General features: G+C 38.1%; 1 protein-coding gene across 4 annotated transcripts in view; it reads left to right on the forward strand.

The window, feature by feature from the left end:
* The window catches only part of CTCF (CCCTC-binding factor), a 44,121-nt gene that overhangs the window by 10,428 nt on the left and 10,007 nt on the right, over window positions 1–23,686 (forward strand). For 2 of the 4 annotated variants that reach the window (XM_033127325.1, XM_033127326.1), the window contains 5 exons: window positions 14,979–15,768; window positions 16,116–16,286; window positions 19,037–19,170; window positions 21,438–21,558; window positions 22,126–22,275. In XM_033127325.1, the coding sequence (XP_032983216.1) occupies window positions 14,988–15,768; window positions 16,116–16,286; window positions 19,037–19,170; window positions 21,438–21,558; window positions 22,126–22,275 (1,357 nt within the window). In that variant the 5' untranslated portion in view covers window positions 14,979–14,987. Of the gene's footprint in view, window positions 1–4,348; window positions 4,369–12,004; window positions 12,048–14,978; window positions 15,769–16,115; window positions 16,287–19,036; window positions 19,171–21,437; window positions 21,559–22,125; window positions 22,276–23,686 lie in introns of those variants that run through there. The other 2 variants (XM_033127328.1, XM_033127327.1) reach the window with 2 other exon arrangements.

Genomic DNA, 23,686 nt, shown 5'->3' on the forward strand with positions numbered 1-23,686 from the left:
TTTGAGAGCCAAGTTAATTTTAAATTTGAGAGCATATGTTTTGAAATGTCTGTTTTATCTATTCAGAATCCTTTTTTAATCTTATTCTTGACTGTTCTCAGTAGTAGAAATTTGTTGATCTAGTGACTTCTAGATAAGTGTGCATCTTGGCTAATAGCTAAGTATATTGTCCTATCAACTATATAGCTATAGCTCTAAGCATTTTTTACACTGAAATTAAATCCTCTATTTTTTATTTTGAAAGAGGTAGATGATACGCACTAGCTTTTCCCAACAAGGATGGAGGAAACAGCCCTAAAATGTCCTAGATTAGTAAGGGCTTTTGAAGAAAAGAACAGATATCTTGATGTTCCTTGTGCAGTGGGGATTGAGGAGGGTTATTACAAACAGTGATTATACACACTGACTTTGAGCAGCCTTTGTAGTTTAAGCATATCCTAATGGAGAGGAAAAGAGCCCGTCTGGTAAATTGTATCTTATGTTTGTAGCATCTTTGCCTGACCCAGGGATTCCTCTTTACATTTCTTGGTCTACAGAGGTAAAGGCCACTCAGTAGAATGCTGTGCTTTAGCCATCTTCATCTAAATAGGTTTCAGAGATTTCTCCCTGATTTCTGGGTTACAGACAAGGTGACTGCACAGCTAGAGAACCACATTTTGCTCCACTCTTACGTACAGCTTCACTATATGCATTTGTTAAAATTTTCTCCTTTTTTTTTAAAGCTGGAAAGTGGTGGTACTTGTTCCTTTCTTACCTATAGAGATGAATCTAATTGATAATCTAAAAAATGTGTAGGATGTTAAAGCCAGGAGAAATTTTTAATCATCTGGCAATCCCCTCATTTTACAGATACAACAGCTAAGAGGCAAAGTGATTTAGCCAAGGTCATGGATGTAGGACAAGTGCACCTACTGTTTTTTGTTCTTCCCCAGACTGGCTCTGATAATCTTGGGTTTCATAGAATATCCTGCATTTTGTTCTGTAGCTAATTTTTTTATATACGTTCGTTTTTTTTAGATATTTAGACAGAGAAACATACATCATTGTGTATCTCTAGAAAAATAATGTGCAGAATGTATGTTATTGCTCTCAAGTGCAGAATGTATGTTATTGCTCTCAAGTATAGTACACCAGTGCACGCCAGTGCACTGGCGTACGTAAGGCTTTCAGTATGTGTTTGTCAGAATTTTTTTTAATAGTGTTACCAACTTTAAATAAAGTTTATTCATGTGTACGATGCATTACTAGATTCTGTCTGTCACTAATATTAAAGCTTGGTATATAATATTAAGGCTGTTAGGATTTTGAGCTTACTCATCTTTTTCTGGATAACCCAGGACTGTTTTAGAATCCTTCAGTAATTTCTCTTTGATAAGAACAGACCATCCTTGGAGGTCAGTGTTGGTTAGCACCTCTATTTTTAGTATAGTTCAGTTGGAGCACTGAAATTTCTAAATTATTTCAGCCCACTACTTTTCATTTATTCAGATCAACTTGGGTATAACAAGACCCTGGCATAGCATAGTCACTGTTATTTATCGTAAAGCAGATACAAAGAGTTTTACTGTCACAGAGGGAAATGATACAGAACTATTCTATAATAATAGAGGATACTTGAATTGTTTTTAGTATTTCTTGTATTTCTGTTTTATTTGTATCCTTTAACTTTCTTCCTATTTAAAAATTTTTGTTGTTAGTATATGTTGAGACTATAAAATAATAGTGACTTGGTATCCTCTTGGGAATAAATTCTATGATTTTTTTTTTTTCTTTCTGGCCCCTTGTCAGACACGGTCTTTGTTCCTTCTTTCCTTGTTATGTCTTTTGGGTATTTACAAATACATACATAATTTCCCCACCAATTTCTTGGTTAAGCTGTTGCCTGTATTTTCTTTTTTCCTATATTTCTAAGGAGTAACCAAATTGACAGATTACTTGTTTTCATAATCTAATATTAGTTCAAAGTAACATGTTTCTTTTATTTCAACTTCTATATGTCTGTGTACCTATACATATATATATCCTTTTTCTGTTTTTCCAGATTTCTTTTGTTCTATCTGTTGAATAACGCTTTATTGTCCATATTTTATGCTACTATACTATTTACTAAGGATATTTTTTTTAATATAACTGTTTCTGAATCTTTGTTCAAAGAATATATTGCCATTTATTGTTACCATTATTATGCCTTTGGTACAAGTGTGCATTGTTGAATTTAAGCTCTTAGCTTCTAATTTAACATTGACCTTACAGGGGACCCCATTTACCAAATAAAAATGGTCTGGTTCTGCCAAGTAGCCTTCATGAGTGAGTACAAGGTTATAGAGACACTAGGGCAGTGGTCACGTGGTCACTGATCCACATTACAAACCATGAGTTCACTCTGTTGTTATGTATGTCATGTTTTGTTTGTTTGTTTCCTTTCTTCCTTCTGTCATGTGTTGAGCTTATCCGGTACCATCTAGAGAGATCTTTTAATGTTGATGGTATCCATGATAGAAGTTAAACGTTAGGACTTCCTTCTTGAATTATACATTCCATTATTCCTTATGAGAAGCATTGGTTTTGAAGTAGGCTTGGTAGATTTTTAGTCTAAATAAAAACAATTCTTCGTTTTAAAGAACAAACCAAAAAAAAGAGAGAGAGAGAGAGAGAAATGAACCAAACATTCTCATAGTCGAAACGGGGGGTATTTGAGCATCTTGGATTTATGTAAACCTGTGTTTAGGATGAATAATTACTGTATTCTACATCAGTCACTTCCAAGCCATAGTCAGCAGAGATTCTATATCAGAATCATCTGGGGACCTTTTGAAATAAGGGCTCTCCCATCCCAGACTACTGAATCAGAATCTCTGGGATGTATTCTTTTTTTTTTTTTTTTTTTTTTTTAATTTTATTGGGGAAGAAGAACAGGACTTTATTGGGGAACAGTGTGTATTCCCAGGGCTTTTTCCAGGTCAAGTTGTTGTCCTTTCAATCTTAGTTGTGGAGGGCGCAGCTCAGCTCCAGGTCCAGTTGCCATTGTTAGTTGCAGGGGGCACAGCCCACCAAGGGATGTATGTATTTTAAAGCTTACCAGATGATTTTCATACCAGCCAGGTTTGGGAACCACAGCTCAGGTAAAATGTGCCCCCAGATCCATAGATGTGCTTGTTAGATGTTCTGTATGTTCTATACTGTGTGTGTGTGTAATTTATTCCTTTTTATAACACATTCAAGGTGATAGACTTGCCACAGATTCCTACCCTTTCTGTATTCCCAGTGATAAAAGACTGTAGGACTGCTCCAAAGCCAGTGCACCTCTGAGCCGCTTTTAGGGATATGGGCAAGGAGATATCTGGTGGTCACCCTTGGGAGAACAAAAAGAAGCAAGGCATTAGGTTGCTGTATGCCAGCAAAAGTGTCATTCAGCCTGTAGAAAACGGGGGGACAGCATGTGCTTGGGAAGCAGCCTCCAGTTGGTTCTGTGGCACTAGCATGTTGACTCCCAAATAAGCTTTGTCTTCTGTTTCATGCATAAATGTTCAATAAGTGAAATAAACAGGCTACCCTTAATGAGGGGCTAGAACATGGCCGCTGAAACCAGATTACAATATAAATTTAGATGGTTTAGCATATTTGCACTCGGTTATGTTGAATACATTTGCATAAAATTTATCTAATTTCTTAACATATTTAAGTTTTTCCCATGTACTGTTTTCTTTGCTAGAATGATCCTCTCTACTGTAGTTTGCCTGGCAGGGTCCACCTCACCCTTGAAGATCCAGCTTTAGCAATTCCTCACTTAAACTATCCTTGTGTCAGGATAGTAGGAAGTATGTTAATCCCTGTTACAATGCTCATCACACTATCTGGCTGCATTTTGTTCTGTCTGCCTCCCTGCCAGATGAGGAGCTTCCTGAGAACGCAGCCCTGTGCAGTTAGGACTTCCCCTTCCCCCTGACCCCTAAGTAATTAAAAAGGAAATTCATCTCTGTACCCAGAATCAAGCATCTTTTGGTGAAAGAATTATTGTTTTCTCGTTTATTATTCTTTGTAGCAAAAATAAACCTCTTTTACCTCCTTCTGGAGTAGTTGCACTGTTGCCATTACAAATATTTTATTAGTGTATATTTCCTAGATTCAAAGCTCATTAAATATATTTTTTCAAGTAGGTGTTCGAATAATTATTTTGTTTTAACTACCTTTTAATATTAACAAATGGAGAAAGAGGTTAAAAACTGGAATGCTTTTAACATTTTTTAACTTAAAAGATAACTTTATTTCCCTTTTAATTCTTTTTTTTTTATTTTAATGCCCCAACTGTTCTTTTTAAAGTTAATGGCACAGAACAGGGAAGAGAGAGATGTACGTGTGACTGAATAGGTGAGTGCTACTTCAGATAAAGACAGCTTCCATTTCCCATCACCCTAAAATAAATGATCACCAATATTTTCTGCTTCTCAGACTGAGTCATCCTTTCCACCCAGCTCCTCCCTATTCTTGATTGTAGTCTGCAACTTTCCTGGTACTCGATCACAGCTATTATTGGTCATGGTACTTTGCTTTGATATCTCTTAAGCTCTTAGATAAGATGAGGTGTATGTATTTTCAAAAATGGCAGAGTAAAGTGGTTATTTCATTACTTTTTAAACCTAACTTTTGTTCCCGAAGGGTAAATAATTTTTACTGTTTTTGACTAGTGCCTGCATTTAATAAGTCACTTAGCTTTTCCTTTCATTCTCAGAAGAAACTGATTATCTTTTGATTTCTTTTTTTCCCTTGTCATAATGGTACTTAATGTTCTCTACAGTCATTACTGAACTAGGTTTTTCAGTCTCCTGGGTCAAAACATTCTTCTAATTTAAAAGTCTAGAAAAGTGCTGGCCCGGTGGCCCAGGAGGTTGGAGCGCTGTGCTCCTAATGCCGAGATCGCGGGTTCGAGTCCCACAGGGTCCAGTAAGCTGCGCCCTCTACAGATAATATTGTGAATTCTGAACAACAGCTCTCCCTGGAGCTGGGCTGCCGTGAGCAGCCGGGGGTTGGCGTAGGCTACCGTGAGAGGCCCGAGGCTGCCGTGTGCTGCCATGAGTGGCCGGCGGCCAACGTGAGTGGGCTGCAGGCGAGAGCTGCCGTGAGCTGCTGTGAGCAGCAGACCAAGGATGGCGACCCACTGCTTCAGCCAGGTGGAGCGCAAGACTCATAATACCATGGGCTAGGGAGATGTGTCCTACACAACTAGACTGAGAAACAATGGCTGGGAAACAATGGCTTGAATCAGCGGGGGTGGAGGGACAGAAGAAGGGGAAGAAAAAAAAAGTCTAGGAAAGAGAAAGCTATAAGGTATCTCCTCTCTTTTCTTCTCTGCCTTCTGATGATGTCTGATGGTTCGTATTGAGCAGTCTGAATCAGGCGAGTTGTTAGGTGACCTTCGTATTAGACTGTTTCAGAATGGCTGTGGGTTATGGTAGCTCCTAGGGACTTGGGGCTACTGTTTCTTGCCAAGAGTGTAAACAGATTTCCCATGTGCTCCAGTTGGGGTTTTTAGCAGGATATTAAACAAAAAGTTGTGGTTTTATTTATAAAATCGACTCCTGGAAATTGTCTTCCTCTACGTCTCATTCTCGGTAGACATGTATTATTCTTAGTACATGTATATTTTATAATAATCAGTGAGTATTAAAGGTTATTTTGGTTGTTTTGCTTTGGGAAATACCAGACACATTTGCTATACAGCCAAATAATGGTGATAAATTACTAAGTCTTAATATCTTCAAAAATTAGTATATTCACAATTAGCTTTAATTTTACGTGGCAGGATTTTTAAAACTCTGACATATAATTATGTTAGGACTTTTTATTTTTGTGTTTAAGAAATGACACAAACAGCAATAAAGAAATAAACTCATATAGTTAAGCTTCCACTTAGCATATGAACAGTGTCTTGTTTTTCCAGGTTCACTTCCTGCCCTTGTCCTGTGCAGGAACCATTTGTACATTTTCCATATGACAAATGACACTGATATTGAGTGTCTGCCGTTTACCTAACACTGTTTTATATTCATTGCTGTAGAGAATACAGAAGTAAAAGGCATAGTTTCTGTCCTTATTTTTAAGATAATAGTCATTTTGAGGGAAAGACACAGGCATAGAACAGTGTACTACAGTGAAAATAAGACAAACAAACTTGAGGTGGGTCTGCACTGGTCAAGGATGAAAAGACTTTTGATTTAGGGGATGACTTGAGCTGGAAGAGACAAGACAGTAGGCATTTGTGGAAGATACCCCAGAGGTGAGGTTGGATGGCTGGAAAGGATGAAAACAAATTGTACAGAGCTCTGGGAGGGAAGCCAAAGAGTTTGGAGTTGTTTCCGTAAGCCTCAACCATCATGCGTTTTTTTACGCCTCGTTTCAGGAAGATTTAGTCGGGCAGCAATATGCTGGACAGACTAGTGAGAGACCAGCCTAAGAAGCTGTTCTGTTACTTTTTGGCTCTGATTTTTCTCTTTCATTCCTGGCTTTGGTCAGTCACCTGGTTCTGTCAACTGGTTGTTACCTTCGTCCTACAGAAATTCAGTAGTTTATCAGAGAAGTCGTTTTTGTGGGGAAAATTTATTTAGGACTTGTGATTAGAATTCTAGGAAACTGAAAGGTCGTATGTTTTTCAGCTAACATGTATTCATTGCCTTCTGAGGTGGCCTATGGGGATTTGGAGGAACACAGGTAGCCAGGCTCTGTGCATGCATTGTTATATTTAATCTTTATGACAGTCTGCAAAGTGGATGGCACTATTATCCTTTTTTGTAGAAAAGGAAATGGAGGCACAGAGGGGTAGCATATCTCACTCCAGGTCACACTAGTAGTAATTAGAAGAACCAGAATTGTAATGCAGATCTCTGGCTGGAGAGCCTAAGCTCTTTATGTTTCCAGTCTGCTTTTCTGCCCTCCCCTCCCCTTTTTTTTACTATGTTTTTTAAATGTGGAACAAGCATTTTTCTCATATTAAATATTATATTAAAACAAAAATTTTAATGTCTGCATAATACTACATTTTGTGGCTATATCATCATTTACCAGGTTTAGCTATTCTGCTTATGGTTATAACTTTTGGGTTGTTTATCATTATTTACTTTGATTAATAATGTTCCTATAATCTTGGTGTTCATCTCTGACTATTTCTGGGCATAAGGTCTGAAGTGGAATTACTGGATCACAATTTGAATATTTTAAAATTCTTGATTCATATCACTGCCGATTTCACTGCACCATGACCAACATTGAGGATTATTCTTTAAAACAGCCTTAGCACTTTAATAGAGGTAAAGTGCTGTCACATTATTTTAATTTGCACTTCTTTTAGTATTGAGATTCACTTTGTGTTTTTTTCTTTTAACTTATCTGCCATTTGTATTTCTTGAGTCATCTATTTTTGTCCTTTGCCCAACGTTCTCTTTTTTTTTTTAATACCAATGTTTGTTAACTTTTTTTTTTTTTTTAATTTTATTGGGGAATACTAGGGGACAGCGTGTTTCTCCAGGGCCCATACGCTCCAAGTAGTTGTCCTTCAATCTGCTTGTGGAGGGCACACCTCAGCTCCAAGTCCAGTCGCTGTTTTCAGTCTTTAGTTTCAGGGGGCACAGCCCACCATCCCAGGTGGGAATTGAACTGGCAACCTTGTTGTTGAGAACTTGCCCTCTGAACCATCCAGCCACCCCTCCGGAAGCTCAGCGGCAGCTCGTTGTCTTCAATCTAGTGGTGGAGGGCACAGCTTACTGGCCCATGTGGGTATCGGCCACCCTGTTATTCAGAGCTCACGCTCTAACCAACTAAGCCATCTCGCTGTGCCCCAACTTTCTCTTTTGGTGTTCATCTTTTTCTTAAAAATTTTTAAATTATAAAGATGTTACTCCTTATATTCTACAAATACCTTTTTCTTGTTGACAATTTTCTTTTTAATTTTGTTCAGTATGTTTTTGTAACATACCGGGGTGCCAAAAAAATGTAAACAAGTGGACACTTTGGTCAGCGTTGCTCAAGCAGTAGTTCGCTGTAATCAGAAGTGTCTGGATGCTGATGGTAACCACTTTGAGCACCTCTTGTAATTGCAGAAGTCAAACGTGACTTGTATTCATCTTTTGTTATTGGTATATATTGAGTATTACAGTTTTCCTTTCTTAAAATGTGTGTATATATATATTTTTTGTCACCCTCTATATAAAGTTTGAGGGGGAGATTGGTTTTTTTGGGTTTTACTTTAAAGTGATCAAAATTTCAATAATTTCTTCTGGTTTTTCCTATAATCTATGCATCTAAGCACAAAGCCTTCCTCATTCTGAGATTAGAAGGCTATTCACCTATATTTTTAAGGTTGTGTGGTTTTTTTTGGCTGGTTGGCAGTGTCTCTATCTCATAGACAACAAAGTATATTCTTGATAGATTAAAGGTATAACTCAGTATTTTCCAAATATTTTTCTTGCACCTTTTATGAAATAATCCTATTTTCCCCACTAATTTTAAAAAGACAATTTTTTATATGCTAAGGAGTTGTTTCTGGATTCTCACTTCTGTTTAAATTGTCTGTCTGATAGTGACAGCACTACACTATATTATTGTGGCTTTATAATATGTTAACATTTGGAAGTAGAAGTTTGCCTTTCTCAGAAATTTTATTGCTATCCTCAATATCTTGTTTATTTTTCAGACAGATTTTGAAAATGACTTTATATAAAGTAGAATTAACATCCTTACAATGTTTGACCTTTCTGATCATGGATATGGGTAGTAGTATCCCTATTTAATGAGGTCTTTTGTGCCTCCTGGAAGAGTTTTGTAATCTTCATACAGGTCTGCAGATTTTTGCATTGAAGTTATTATTTTTTTCTTTTTTTAAAGAGTGGTATATTTCTGGGGGGTTTTGTTTGTTTTGTATTTTCTATTTATTGGATAAGTGTGTGTGTATGTGTGTACGTGTATAATACAATTTCATGTTTGTTTATGGCCCATCTTGTTTGAAAAAGAATTTGAAGAAATGTTTAGAAAATACAAATAGTAAATGATATAAAGTCAAAACTTCAAAAAATACCAATTAAAATATAAAATAGAAAGTTATTACTACATAGTTTGAGAGGAAAAAAATTGATCGATGTGTGGCCAAGTGAAAAAATAGTAACATGAGCCTATTACATAGATCTTAACAATGAACGGAAAAAATTCTTTAGTTGAAGAAAAGCTTTTCCAAGCATAGAACTCCAAATGAAATTTCTCCCACGTATCTTTTAGTGTAAGCCAAGGGCATAATGCCAAAACAAAACTTGGTGAAAGCAGTTCTATAGGGGAGATGATAAGACCATGTGACTCAAGTATACCATTTTCTGATGGTCTGGCATAATTCTGGGATAAAGCCTAGAATAGAATGCTGAATTCCACAGAAAGGTCAAGTCAGATAAGGACTGAAAAGTCTGTTGGATTTACCAGTTAAGAGCCATTGCTGGCTTCAGAGCAATTCAGTAGAGTATTGAGGAACAGAAACCAGACTGGTGAACCAAGAGATAAAGGAGTGGAGACAGCTAGTTGGTGAGTGAGCATAGAGGGGATGCAGAGATGGCAGGTGCTAAGTTAATTGTCAGGAGTAGTTAAGGGGAGTTTTAAGATGAGCAAGAGTTGAGCAACATAGAGCTGGCAGAGAAGAAGCTGAGGCAAGAGAAGAGGGCTGATCCTGCAGGCTCCCCAACGGTGCAGGCCAGGCTAATGTCCTAGGAGCAGGAGCAACTTCAGCGTCCTTTGTGTTCGAGGCTAGGCCTCTGCATCCTCCTACCTGGCCAGTCATCAAGGGGCAGGGAAGTGCTCTGGTGCCAGTTTTCCTCGCTTCTAGCCCCATCACCCCCAGGTGCCAGGATCACCCTGCCTCAGTCTGAGAGAATCTCCTCCTGCCCACTCTCTATCCAAAAGGTGATTCAAATGATTATAAAAGAAAATGTGCCTAAGCTTTACTTTTTCACCAAGATGACAGAGAATCCAGGAAGGATCTGGCCTTCAGAGTTCCATTGGCTGTGTGATACCGTGGACTAGAGGACGCCCCTGCTTTAGCAAGCTGGTTTAGTTGGTTAGTGATGGATTAGGAGCTGGAGTCCAGCTTTCTTTATTCCTTATCCAGTGCCATGGAGTTGAAGGTGACAGCCAAACTCCACATAGACATCCTTTAGATGGTGAAACTGGGATTGCACATGTGGATTTGAAATGGAGTGGATGCAGAGAAAGGGACAGCATGGATGTGCTCAGAGGGAGGGAGGAGCTCTCAGAGCCAAGGAAGAACAGAGGCTAATGATGGAGAAATACGAGTTTCACACTGTCAGATAGATGCCAGAGAAACTGAGGTTGAGGTTGAGGATGAGGAGAAGGCCTTTGGACTGACAGGTGTGGTTCTCAGTGAGTGGTGCTTGTGGACCAAGCAGGAGGACCAGAGGGCTAAGGCGGGAATAGAGTCCTTTTTAGTTAAGAGTTTCTTAAGATAGGAGAGCAAAGCCGTATACAAGTGTATGCAAATTGTGTGTATAGTATGATGTTACCTACATAAAACACATCCACAAGGGAGAAAAACTGAGAAGACAACACCAAAGTGCTAGGGGATTATCTCTAGGTATAGAAATTATGAACAACTTTAAAAAATGTTAGCTTATTTTATAGAAATCTGGAAAGTGAAGCACATATTAGGTTGGTGCAAAAGTAATTGCGGTTTTTGTAATTATTTCTAACCTTTTAAACCACAGTTACTTTTGCACCAACCTAATATGTGCTTCATTTTCCAGATTTCTATAAAATAAGCTAACATACTTTGATAATCTGAAAAAAAAGTTGTCTCAGAAGTGAATGTAGATCCCCTTTTAGTGGTGTTGATCCACAAAAAGATTTTACAAAACCTTAGAAAGGGTGGCTGACCAAACAAGGAGAGAAACAGATATTGAGTGTCTGTCTCTGTCTCTCTCTGTCCCTGTCTCTCTGTCTCTTTCTCTGACTCACTCACTCAGCAGGAGGCAGAGCTGCATCCATAGAGGAAGGGAGGAGATGGGTCAGAACTGCTAACAGGGTGGGAGGTGACACAGCTAGGAGAACACAGTCCCCAGGGAGTGGGGAGAGCGACCTGGTCCAGCCTATTTGATTAGTTACTGATTTAGAGGAGAAACTCCAGCCTGGAGGAAGGAAGATAAAGGGATCCATCCACTGCTTGAGAGGGGTGCACTGAGATTTCTAAGCAGTGTATGGGAGAGGCTGGTGACTTGCTACTTTGTGTCTGATTTTTTTCTGTAAAAATAGAAGCTATTGCTTTAAGGCCCTGAGTAGATGTGGATGTTCATAGACCCTTTTTATGCCTTGTGTTTTATCCAGTGAGGGAATACTGTTAACTCAACACCCTGGCAACACTACTGGTTTCAGTTTGTACTCCTTTGTACCAATTCTTTTTCTACCTGGTTTATAATTCCCTGACCTCTTTTCAGTTGGATTTGGTTCTTTACAAGCAGTTTGTAACATTTAAGTTCTTAAGATAGACTAGATGGATTTTTCTGTGTTCCTCTAAGTGTTGTATGCTGTATGCTGTATGCTACGCAACCCCACAGAGCTCAGAGACTACATGTTTTTCCCCCACCAGTTTTATTACAGAGGATATCTAAATAACCTGGGATTATGTGGTGATTTTTCTGGCAAGGCCAGCATTAGCATTTATAACTTGTGAATTTTTGTTCTTTGTCCTTTGTTACTTTTCCCAAGAATGTTGCAAAGGTAGATGAGGCTTTTTCTCTGTTCCCTAACTCCAGCATTTGGAGTTATCATCTTTTCTGAGGTACTAATTTTGAGACCTTCGTGGTCTGGAAAACTCTTTAAAAAATTTGTGAAGAGTAATGGTATAAAGTAGTACTTCTTAAACTTGAATATATGAAACCACTTGGGAATCTGTTAAATGGCAAATTCTGATTCTGCAGGTTAAGGATGGGGCCTGAAGTTGTGTTTCTAACAAGTTCCAAGGTTATACCACTGCTGCAGGTTCTCCGACCACACTTTGAGTAATAAAGGTATAAAGCTTTCCTGTCCACTCCAGTAGCCCCTAGCCACATGTGGCTGTTGAGGGTTTACAGTGTGACTAATTTGAATTGAGGCATACTATAAGTGTAAAATACATACCAGATTTCAAAGGCTTATTATGAGAAAAGAATATAAAATGTCTAGATAATTTTTTGGGTTGGTTACATCTTGAAATAATATTCTGGACATATTGGGTTAAATAAAAGAGATTACCGAAAGTAATTTTACCTGTTTCTTTTTACTTTTTCAATATGGTTACTAGAAAATTTAAAAATAAATATATATGTGACACAGATTTGTGGCTTCCATTATATTTCTGTTGGTTAGTACAGAGCATTTCTATCCCAAGAATAATCCATCTGAACAATAATGGTTATATAAAAGTAATTATAGTAGGGTCATGTTTAAAATAGTCTTTCATGATTGGAAATATAAATGAGATCTTGTAGTAAAGATACTAGCACATTGATGCTCAGACATTTTTTATTTATAGGCAAATTATAAAGCACTCTGCAATGTCCCTTGACCCTCACCTTTTGCAGTAACATTTTGTTATATTTGTCCCCACTGTTAATGGAACAGCTAGTAAGAGGCTTTTGCATTGAGCATTTTTATTTCTCCATTGTTGAGAACGAGACTAATGAAAGTAGGTAATGCCAGAACAAATCCGACTGACAGCCCAGCAACCCACAAGGTTTTCCATCAGCCTTGGTTTTGTTCCATGCAGATAGTGGGGTTTGCTGAATCTGTCCAAAAATGTAGGTGTTTCAAACTGGCTTTTGCCCTAAAAGAAATTTCACAAGCCAGCTGGGGAAATAGATCATTTTGAGAAAAATTTAAGTGCAAAATAGTGTGGTTATTTTATCAGCAGGCAGATTCAGAGAAAAGTAATGGCTAAAGAGCAACAAGTCATAAATCTGATTAGGTTATCTGGGGTTAGATAATGAGGGGCCTTGAAAGCCAGAGGGGTCTTATATGTATCATGTGTCTCTCCCTTTTACAGATAAAGAGGCACACTTTGTTGTGGAAATCAAGCACTGTTCTTTGTGAACCCAGTAAATCTTAACTTCCCCGCCCAGAAAGCATATGTGGTTTCCCAGTGCCAACCCATATGGTATATTGCCTTTGTATTTTGTCAAGCAAGACCATCCAAACAATGACCACAACCAACACATCTTTCTCCTGTCTCTTTCTACCCTCTTCTCTGTCCTATGCTTTAAGTCAAATTTTATTCTTTCTTATAACCAGTTCCCTTATATATTTATTCTATGTAAGGATACAACCCCTTCCTCTGCAAAACACACAGACACACCACTCTGCCTCTAAATATCCCACCCATGTTTCAGGGTTCCATTCAAATTCTACCTTTATAAAGCACCTTGATCTCACACCTGATTAGGTAGGGTTCCCCAAATCTGCCTACTTTTACTTTGAACCATTGTATCTATTCTGTCCCTTATGTTAGACAGTAACTCCTAGTAACTCCTTGCCCATCGCTGTGTAGTCTTTGTACTGCCTTGCAGTTGGTCCTGTCTTAATTAAGAGCCTTCTCTGACTGTTAGCATGGATACAGTGTTAAGGTGCCCCAAACAGAGAATTGGAGAAGTGTGAGTCTAATAGAAATAGCCAAAGCTTTGTTTAAGACTAGAGCAAGAATACAAAACACTTTAAACTTTAATTTTGAATTAGCCTTGTAGTCTGGATTTCACTGATTTCATCCCTGGCAGGTTTTAATTCATATTATTGCTATCAATTAGATTATTTTTCAGACCCATCTTTCTTCTTCCGTGTTTGGGTACTCTCAGTACTCATCAAGACCTAAGAGCCAGAAACTGTGAATTGGCGGATTTTGGGGTTTTTTGTTTGTTTTCTGTTATATATTCAGTTAGCATTTATCGAGTACCACCAACCTGAGCAAAGTGCCGAAGAGTAAAAACTATTTATTATACACGGTCCCAGTCCTCCAAGAGGACAGATGCACAAATATCAAGTTCATGATAGGACACAGGAGATAGTGCTGTGTGATACCTACAAGCAGGGCCGTTGGAGTCTGGATCCAAGTTCTGATTCTGGCTCCAGAAAAACAAGATGGGGAAAAAACCACTGTAACAGGGCATGTTTTCTAAGGTACAGTTTAGCTAAAAAACAGCAAGGCCCTCTCTCAGTGTGTTTTTATAAATAGTTATAGGAAATGTATAAGATTTAAACTAGCTTTGTTAATAATTCTTTAATATTGTCAAATATCCAGAGTTGAATCTGTCTCCTGTCATATTTTTTTTTAACCATTTGTTGGTTTGAATCAGGATCCAAAGAAAATCCGTATGTTATGATTGATTGCTGCATCTTTTAAGTCTCTTTTGTCTGTATCAGGGTTTCTCAGCCTCGGCACTGTTGACATTTGGGACCCAATAACACTTTGTTGTGGAGGACTGACCTGTGCATAGCAGGATGTTTAGTGGCCTCTGCCACTGGCTGCTAGCTAGTAGCACGCCTGCCGCAGCTTGAGAACCACTGATCTGTAGGTTCTTCCTCTATCCTTGCGGTTTTTTTCTCCTGGTGATTTATTTGGTGAAGAAACTGCCTAGTTAATCCTGCAGTTTCCTTCAGTCTGAATTTCAGTAATTTCATCCCTGTGGTGTAGTTTAACATCCTCTGTCACCAACTTCCTGTTAATTGGTAGGTGGACCTAGAGACTATATTCATTTCAGATATTTTTGTTTTTGACAAGACTGCTTTTGAAGTATTTTGTTCTTCTGTCAGGAGGTACATAATGTTTGTTGTGTTTTTTTGTAATATTAACAACCGTTGATGCTTCATGCGTTCATTCATCAGGAGTCTTTTTTGTTTTAAAATGTGTTGTATATATTTTTGTTTAGACAAACTCTATTTTAAATAACAATCTTTGTTCTCCCTTAATAAAGGAAGGGGAAATGGAAGGTGAGGCAGTTGAAGCCATTGTGGAGGAGTCTGAAACTTTCATTAAAGGAAAGGAGAGAAAGACTTACCAGAGACGCCGGGAAGGGGGCCAGGAAGAGGACGCTTGCCACCTACCCCAGAACCAGACCGACGGGGGTGAGGTGGTACAGGATGTCAATAGCAGTGTACAGATGGTAATGATGGAACAGCTGGATCCTACCCTTCTTCAGATGAAGACTGAAGTAATGGAGGGTACAGTCGCTCCAGAAGCAGAGGCTGCTGTGGACGATACCCAGATCATAACCTTGCAGGTTGTAAATATGGAGGAACAGCCCATAAACATAGGAGAGCTTCAGCTTGTTCAAGTACCTGTTCCCGTGACTGTACCTGTTGCTACCACTTCGGTAGATGAACTTCAGGGGGCTTATGAGAATGAAGTATCTAAAGAGGGCCTTGCAGAAAGCGAACCCATGATATGTCACACCTTACCTTTGCCGGAAGGGTTTCAAGTGGTGAAAGTGGGGGCCAATGGAGAGGTGGAGACACTAGAGCAAGGGGAACTTCCACCTCAGGAAGATCCTAGTTGGCAAAAAGACCCAGACTATCAGCCACCAGCCAAAAAAACAAAGAAAACCAAAAAGAGCAAACTGCGTTACACAGAGGAGGGCAAAGATGTGGATGTGTCTGTCTACGATTTTGAGGAAGAGCAGCAGGAGGGTCTGCTGTCGGAGGTGAATGCAGAGAAAGTGGTTGGTAACATGAAGCCTCCAAAACCAACAAAAATTAAAAAGAAAGGTAAAATTGTTTTATTCATTATACTCTTAAAGAACCAGTTTGGAATAAAGCACATAACACATTGCATATGCAGGTTATTTTACATTAAATGGATTTTTTAAAAAAAAGATGACGTAAGTACTAGCCTTTTTAGCTAATCTAAAAGAAGTTTTTCCAGATTGAGTACTTTTTAAGTCCTGAAGATAAATAAATCTATTACTGGCATGAAATAATTATGACTTAACGTGACTTCGATTGGGTTTAGTTGTAAAAGGCTAAGAAAATGTATTTGTAGAAATTTAAGATTAGGTTTAATCTTAACACTTTCTAACCTTACAACAAGTATAAGTGTTTTATTTTACATATAGGTGTAAAGAAGACATTCCAGTGTGAGCTTTGCAGTTACACGTGTCCACGGCGTTCAAATTTGGATCGTCATATGAAAAGTCACACTGATGAGAGACCACACAAGTGCCATCTCTGTGGCAGGGCATTCAGAACAGTCACGCTCCTGAGGAATCACCTTAACACACACACAGGTGCTTGATAAGAATGTTGTGGACTATAGTATAGCAAAGGTTAAAACTTGAGTTTTGGGGGTGGCCGGTGAGCGCAGTTGCTTAGAGGGTGGCGCTGATAACACCAAGGTTGCTGGTTCGATCCCCACATGGGCCACTGTGAGCTATGCCCTCCTTGGAAGAAAAAAAAAAACTTGGATTTTAAATTTCATCCAAATTAGTTCAAGCGCAGAGTTAAGAAAGAGTTTTGTTCTTTCTTACAGTACCCTTTTTGTAATCTTCATGTTTTAATAGGTAGGTAGACTTACTTATAGGCAAATGTAAAGAAAATTTAGGAAAAATAATCCAAATTACATAAGGAAACCTGTCATATTTCCTAAAGACATCACCATTATGTTGCTAAGGTTTTAACAACAATGACAAAAAATGCCCACGCCCCTTTCCCCCCAAAATTTCCAGGCAACAATTACCAGGGATGAGGAACATTAGAAATAGAAGTAAAATCCTATCTTTGTAAAAACCATGGTTTCTGATTGTTTCTCCTCAAGGAAGATAAGTAATTCATAATCTCAGAATGGAAAGTTTAAGGCACCATTCTAGCAATTCATTTATTCATTGCACTCCATACGTATTTCAATATTCCAGTAGTAGTTTCACATTGGCTGTGGTCAGGTCTCAGGTCACACAAGTAGAGGGACTGCATTGGGGCTCTATTTAGGCTCTCTTCTGGGCTCTTTCCGCTTTCAGTGTCGGCACTTGGCTCTAAATGCTAATGAAACTTTTTGCACCTGGTTCTTCATGCAGACGAGCTTTCCTCTATCCAGATTCTTCCTCATATTAAAAGATTTGATGTTCTGGTTGTCCAATGAGCATGATCAAGTGGGGCTTGACCTCTAAGCAGTATGCTGTGCATTAGTGTGTTCTTTGCTGATGTGACTTACTAGTTACTGCTCACCATCTAGTTTCTACTCAGATGCTTGGTGATATGTTTTATTTGGTAGTTTGAAGACACTATAAAAGCGTCATATGACTAGATATAAGCAGCTAGCCCCATGATAGGACTTTCCGACATGGGAGTGTGTTGATGTGGGCACGGTGTCATAGTCTAATCCTCACCTTTGAAAATAAGTTCATCTTATTTTCTGGTTACTCAGAAAACCGTCTGGTTACTCAGCGCTGATTTGGCAGGACTAATTCATGCTAACCAAACCATCAAGGGTCAGGGGCATGTCAGAAAATCAGTTTATGATGAGGAATATACTCTTTCATTTCTAGATCTAGTTGTATTGCATTCTAGGGGATAGCCTTGCCTATGTCAAGATGCTGTAACAATAGAAAGATGACTTGTGAGAGCATGGACCTCGAGCAGAGGGACATAGGTTGTCACATGGTGCAGCCCATTGAAAATATCTGTTCCACCGCATTGTCCGCATCTTCCCTAATGGCCATGCTGTGTCTAGCAGAGGCAAGCCTCTCTCTCCCCTAGACAGTACTAGGTAAACATTGGAGATTCCTGTTTTTCGGCTGTCCTAAGAGAAATGGATGCTGCTTTTCTTCTCTTGTTAACTGTTGTTTCACTTATCTTTCTATACTAACAGACTATACATTTTTCATAGACAGGAACTACATCCTCAGTAGTACTAAAGAAGCAAATTGAACAAATGAACATTCCTTGGAACTTCTTAGTTATGATCATACTCCAATCACCTTCCTTCTCCGTGGTTCTCTCAGTCTATGAGAGAATCATTTCTGTATGTGGCTGCTCCCACTCAGTACATTGTAACTCTAATTCCATTCTCAGAGATAGCCTTTCTTTGGTTTTGATGTTTGGGATTACCTTGCTGTCACCTCTTTTCCTGCAGCCCACAATTACAGATGGTCCCTAGTTTCTGAATAATACTTTGTAAAAACAGCACTGTGTCCTGCTGTCAGCTTTATCTACTTATTATCATTACCTGGGCATGATATTTCCAGTGCAGTGTTCAAAATATAAAGTGGCTAAAAGTAATCAGTTACGGGACTATTATGTGAAGACATATTAAAAACAGTAAGATTCTGTCAAAGGGGAAAAAAAGACAAGAAATATAGAGGGTTATATATATTATTAGTTCGTAAAAATGTTCAGAAATTCCATGACTTGACATTCATAGCACAGAATATTAGACATGGCTGTATGAAAGTGATCTGTTTAAATGACATAAAGGTGATACTACTTTGTAAAGCCTTTGGTGAATCTCTAGAATTCTTCATCAAAACAAATTTATATAGAAGTCCAGCTGTTATATTTGTATTTTTTAAAAAAGAAAAAGTCTGTCAGAATATAGACAGCCCAGTGGCCCTGTGTGTACAGTCATAATACAGTAAGATGCAGAGGCATCGTGTCAAATTGCTGTGCTGTGACCCCTACTAGACACAACATTGGGGTTTAAAAGATGGTGTGTATTTTTTAGCAAGGGTTGAAAAAGAAGGGTGTTTCTATTGACTTCTAATCCACGTTGACGAGAATATCCACAAAATAGGGGTAAAAAGGACTTTTTATTCAAAGGCAGGCTCAAATGGGTAATTAAGAGAAACTAAATATTTAGTGCATGTTTCTAATATGCTAGGGTTAGTGTTGTAAAGTGAGCCAGGCCCCTCATAGCTTTCAGAGCTACTGTCATGCTAGTGCATGGTTGGTGAGGTGACCAGGGTTTCTCTTTATTCAGCAGTTGAGCTCTGTCATTAGCTGTGCCCTTGATCTTGTCTTCCTGTTACACCCCCCTTTCTTTTAGGTACACGTCCTCACAAGTGCCCAGATTGTGACATGGCCTTTGTGACTAGTGGAGAATTGGTGCGGCATCGTCGTTACAAACACACCCATGAGAAGCCATTTAAGTGTTCCATGTGCGATTACGCCAGCGTAGAAGTGAGTGTTCCGCTCCTTATTGGTTCCTCTCTTAAGAAGACCATGATTCCAGTATGAGGATATAAACTACTCAAACAGACTTAAGAGATAGAAAATCTTAGTAGATTGTTAACACTCCCACTCCCCGTCCCTGCCACCAAAAGAAACTGTAGTGAGTGTGAAAGATTTACCTATTAAAAAAGAGCACTAGTTCCAAAGTGTTATTACAGGTAAGTTCTACCAGACTTCACAGAACCAAATAGCTGTACCCAGAACATTTAAAAATGAAAGATTTTATCACCTTTATTATTTGAGGCTACCTGTTATTAGAACCAGGTCAGGATTCTATCAAAAAGAAAACTGTATCTTATTCTCACAGAAAATAAAAAATTCTAAATACAATTCTTTTTAAAACCAAATCTAGTAATACATTTTTTTAATGGTGATTACTAAATATAGTATATCTAAAATGCAAGGATAATTCAACATTAGGAAATTATTGGTGTGTACTACATTGAATGATTAAAAGAAAAACCATATGATCACTTCTATGGATTATTGAAAAACTATAAAATTCAATACTCAGTTATTGTTTAAAGTCCTAACAAGTTAAGAGTAGAAGAAAATGTCTTTACTATAAGGAGTATATACTGGAAACCAGTAGTAAACCCGTCCTAATTAACTATACATTGGAAGTATTCCCAGTAAAATTTGGAACAAGACATCAGTCTTACTGTTGTTATTTCAACATTGTATTAGAAATCCTAGCTAGTAGAATAAAATAAGAAACAAATTATAAATAGAAAAAACAAAACTGTTATTTCTTGCAGATATATTTGCTTACCTAGAAAATCCAAGAGTATTAGCTAAAAAACTTAGAGCAGTAAGAATTCAGCTGGGTAGCCAGATACAAGGTAAATATACAGAGATCGGTGGCTTATAGTAGGAAACAGGTTCAAATTCTCATAGCAGTGAAATGATTTAGAGATAAACTGAACAACGGAAAACCCTGGGTAACTTATGTGAAGAAAGCTTCACAAACATTTCCAAAGGCCATTAATAAATGAAGAGACGTAAAAATAAATAAATAAGGGTGGCTGGATGACTCAGTTGGTTAGAGCACGAGCTCTCAACAACAAGGTTGCCGGTTCAATTCCCACATGGGATGGTGGGCTGCGCCTCCTGCAACTAAGATTGAAAACGGCGGCGACTGGACTTGGAGCTGAGCTGTGCCCTCCACAACTAGATTGAAGGACAACGACTGATGGGTCCTGGAAAAACACTGTTCCCCAATATTCCCCAATTTAAAAAAAAAAAATCAGGGCCCAACTGATGGCTTCGAAATAGGATTCCTTTTTTTTTTTAATTACATTTAATAAATAAATAAATAAACGTTACAGGTTGATTTTAAATTTCAGCTGGAAGAGTAAATGGGAATGACTGTTAGCTAAGAAAAATTTGAAAAAAGAATGAATGGGCTGTGCTATTGGATGTTATAAAACCATATATTAAAGTGAAGACAGTGTGATACTGGAGCAGGAATAAACAGATAGCTTGTTGGGACAGAATAGATCCTTGTGCGTATAGGACTTGAACGTGTGAGGCAAATCTTAAGAATTCAGTAATATTTTGGGGCCATTGTTTAAGCACTTACAGTGTGAAAATTTGCTATGTACTAAAGAGTGCAAGGGGTTTTTTATTGTTGAAATCGGAATGCTTTTTAAAATTTTCAAATTGAACATTAGTGTTCAAAGCCCTTCCTAGAACCAAGTTTGAAAGTCATCGTTTTGTGGGAAAGGTACCCACAGAGACGAAAAGCATAGTGAATAGTGAGGAAGGTAAATGAGAGGCTGCTCACGTCTGGCCTGTCTGGGAAATGCTGATGATGGGAAGCGGGGGATTGAAACGCGTGCTTATTAATTCAGATTCAAGATTTGGATGAAAATTATCCATAAATAAGCACCATTATTATAAACTATTACAAAAAGATTAAAACATATAGAAGTAGATGAATAGTATAATACACCCCATGTACCTATCATCCAGCTTAAACAGTTGTTAATGACCAGTCTTGACTCGTATCCCCCTATCCATTTACCCTCTTCCCTTGGATTATGACATGGATTTGAGAAAGATTACAAATAACGAAGAGGAAGAAATAACAATCTTTTTGACTTTTTCTGTATTCAGACCTTCAGTGCTCAAAAGGTAAATCGCTTGACCCACAGCACTTACATTACGTCTGTGTTAATGGTAGTGTAAGAGATGTGGTTGCTTTCGTGTTTCAGGTCAGCAAATTAAAACGTCACATTCGCTCTCATACTGGAGAGCGTCCGTTCCAGTGCAGCTTGTGCAGTTATGCCAGCAGGGACACATACAAGCTGAAAAGGCACATGAGAACCCATTCAGGTAGGACTTCTCCTCTTGTCGTATCAGTGAACTGCTTTTCAGTGTATCCCATGGGACCCTGTAAACCTCCACATGTCCCCATTGCTTACCTGAATGGAAGCTGACATGAAAGTATACAATTGATGAATACTTTTCTAGCATATCTTCTGAATTTATTGTTCTGAATATGCAATGGAGAATGGAAAGTTTTTACTGTTAGAAGTCTGCGTAGACAACCTAACCCAGCTTGTTCAGTTTTCCTAAGTACTGTCTTTTCTTAAAAGAAAAACCTGTAGGTTCTCCTGTCGTCCCATCTCCTCTCTCCCCCAGAGGTAAACATTGCTGTAGGAACTATTCTTTCTAATGTGTACAACTCCTTGGCAGAGCAGAGGTAGCGGTGGCAGTAGCAGTTTGGAACATGTTTGCCATTTCTGAAGATAGGCATGAGCCCAGGCAGTGGGCCTGAGCCTCGAACTTCCTGAGTAAGACTTGTAGAGCTTTGCATATCTGCCACCTGAATTACTCTCCAATTAAATGATACTATTTAGTTATTTCCTGTAATTTATTCATTCTGTATTTCCTTTTAAGGGGAAAAACCTTATGAATGTTACATTTGTCATGCTCGGTTTACCCAAAGTGGTACCATGAAGATGCACATTTTACAGAAGCACACAGAAAATGTGGCCAAATTTCACTGTCCCCACTGTGACACTGTAATAGCCCGAAAAAGTGATTTGGGTAAGTAAATTAACTAGTGGCAAATAAGAAAAATATTTTGAAGGATTTATGAAAGTATGAAGATCATAAATAACTTTTTCTAGCTTTTGTAAGTTTTGTGTATGTGAATGTCATGCCACTTAAAAGCCATTGCTTAGCTGCTATTTTTTTCTATCTCCTTTCTCTTACTGCAGTCAGGCCACAAGATTCTTTCCTGAATATAGCTCATCTGTAAATTAACGGGAACTGTAATGAGAGGAAACAGTATACCTTTAATTAGTAGCCAGAATGTTAAAGTCCCCAAATAAGGAACTGACATAGTATGATTCAAACTAAGGTCGGTCCACTTCAGATTTTTCAGAACATTTGTACTTTCTCTAGGTTATTAGGCTGTTTTATTGGTTTAGTGATAACTACATTTCTGTGCATAATTAAGCTAGAATTTATGTAGAGTCAGAGTTTAGCAGTTTAGAGTGAGTTTAGGTCACAGAGTTTAGTGTGACCCATACCTAAAGATTTGGTCACCTGGATTTCTCCCTTGGTTTTTCTTACTTAAAAGAAGATTTTTTTAAAAAAAATACTGCCCTGGTCTGTTCTCTGTCCAAAATGCATTACTCCCTGAATATTATTCTTATAAACATTTTGACATTTAGATAAATTGCTGTACTTTACAAATTACCTTTTACTTTACAGATTGCATAGGAGCTGTCAAATAGTAGTTTTTTACTAATTTGATCTTCACAACAACTATATGAAGTCATCAAGGCATATGTATTCTAGCTTTATAGGTGATGAACCTGGCTCAAGCAGGTGTCCTGACCAAGGCTGCACAACACAGCTTATGAGTAGCAAAGCTGGGCTTGAGTTCTTGAGATGCTTCTCACACTGGGGGAATATATAAGTACAGCTCATAACAGGAATATACCAAACCGTGGCATAAATATTGCCTGTCTTTCTGCAGCATTGGTTTTATTCAAAAGGTTTTGAGTAGAGTTATACAATTTAGCTAGTGTCTTATAAAACTATTTTTATATTAATATGACTATTGAGCAAAATGCAGACTGACATGTTTTTTTAAGATGAAACTGAGATTGATGCAGAGGACTTTCAGCTCCATATAAGACCTATTGGTCACGTGTTCATCCTACTCTGCTGTTAAGAGGCTTTGGTTAAAAAGATTTAAGAAATTCTGTCCTCTGATAAGTGAAAGCGTTTTACTGTTCTTACCGTGTAGAAACTAAAATCTAAACCAGTAAATACCTCATGGCAATGTGTATGAGCTATTAGGCCACTGTCTGGATTATTCAATTTTCAAAAAGTTAATACATTTTTCTGATGCAAATGAACACTTTGGGTGTTTTATATTTGCATGATATGTCTTAGACCCTACATAATGAGCTCTTTATGAGGCCTATTAATTGCCTAGGAGCTG

Source organism: Rhinolophus ferrumequinum, chromosome 15, assembly GCF_004115265.2.
Source record: "Rhinolophus ferrumequinum isolate MPI-CBG mRhiFer1 chromosome 15, mRhiFer1_v1.p, whole genome shotgun sequence".
Taxonomy (NCBI): Eukaryota; Metazoa; Chordata; class Mammalia; order Chiroptera; family Rhinolophidae; genus Rhinolophus; species Rhinolophus ferrumequinum.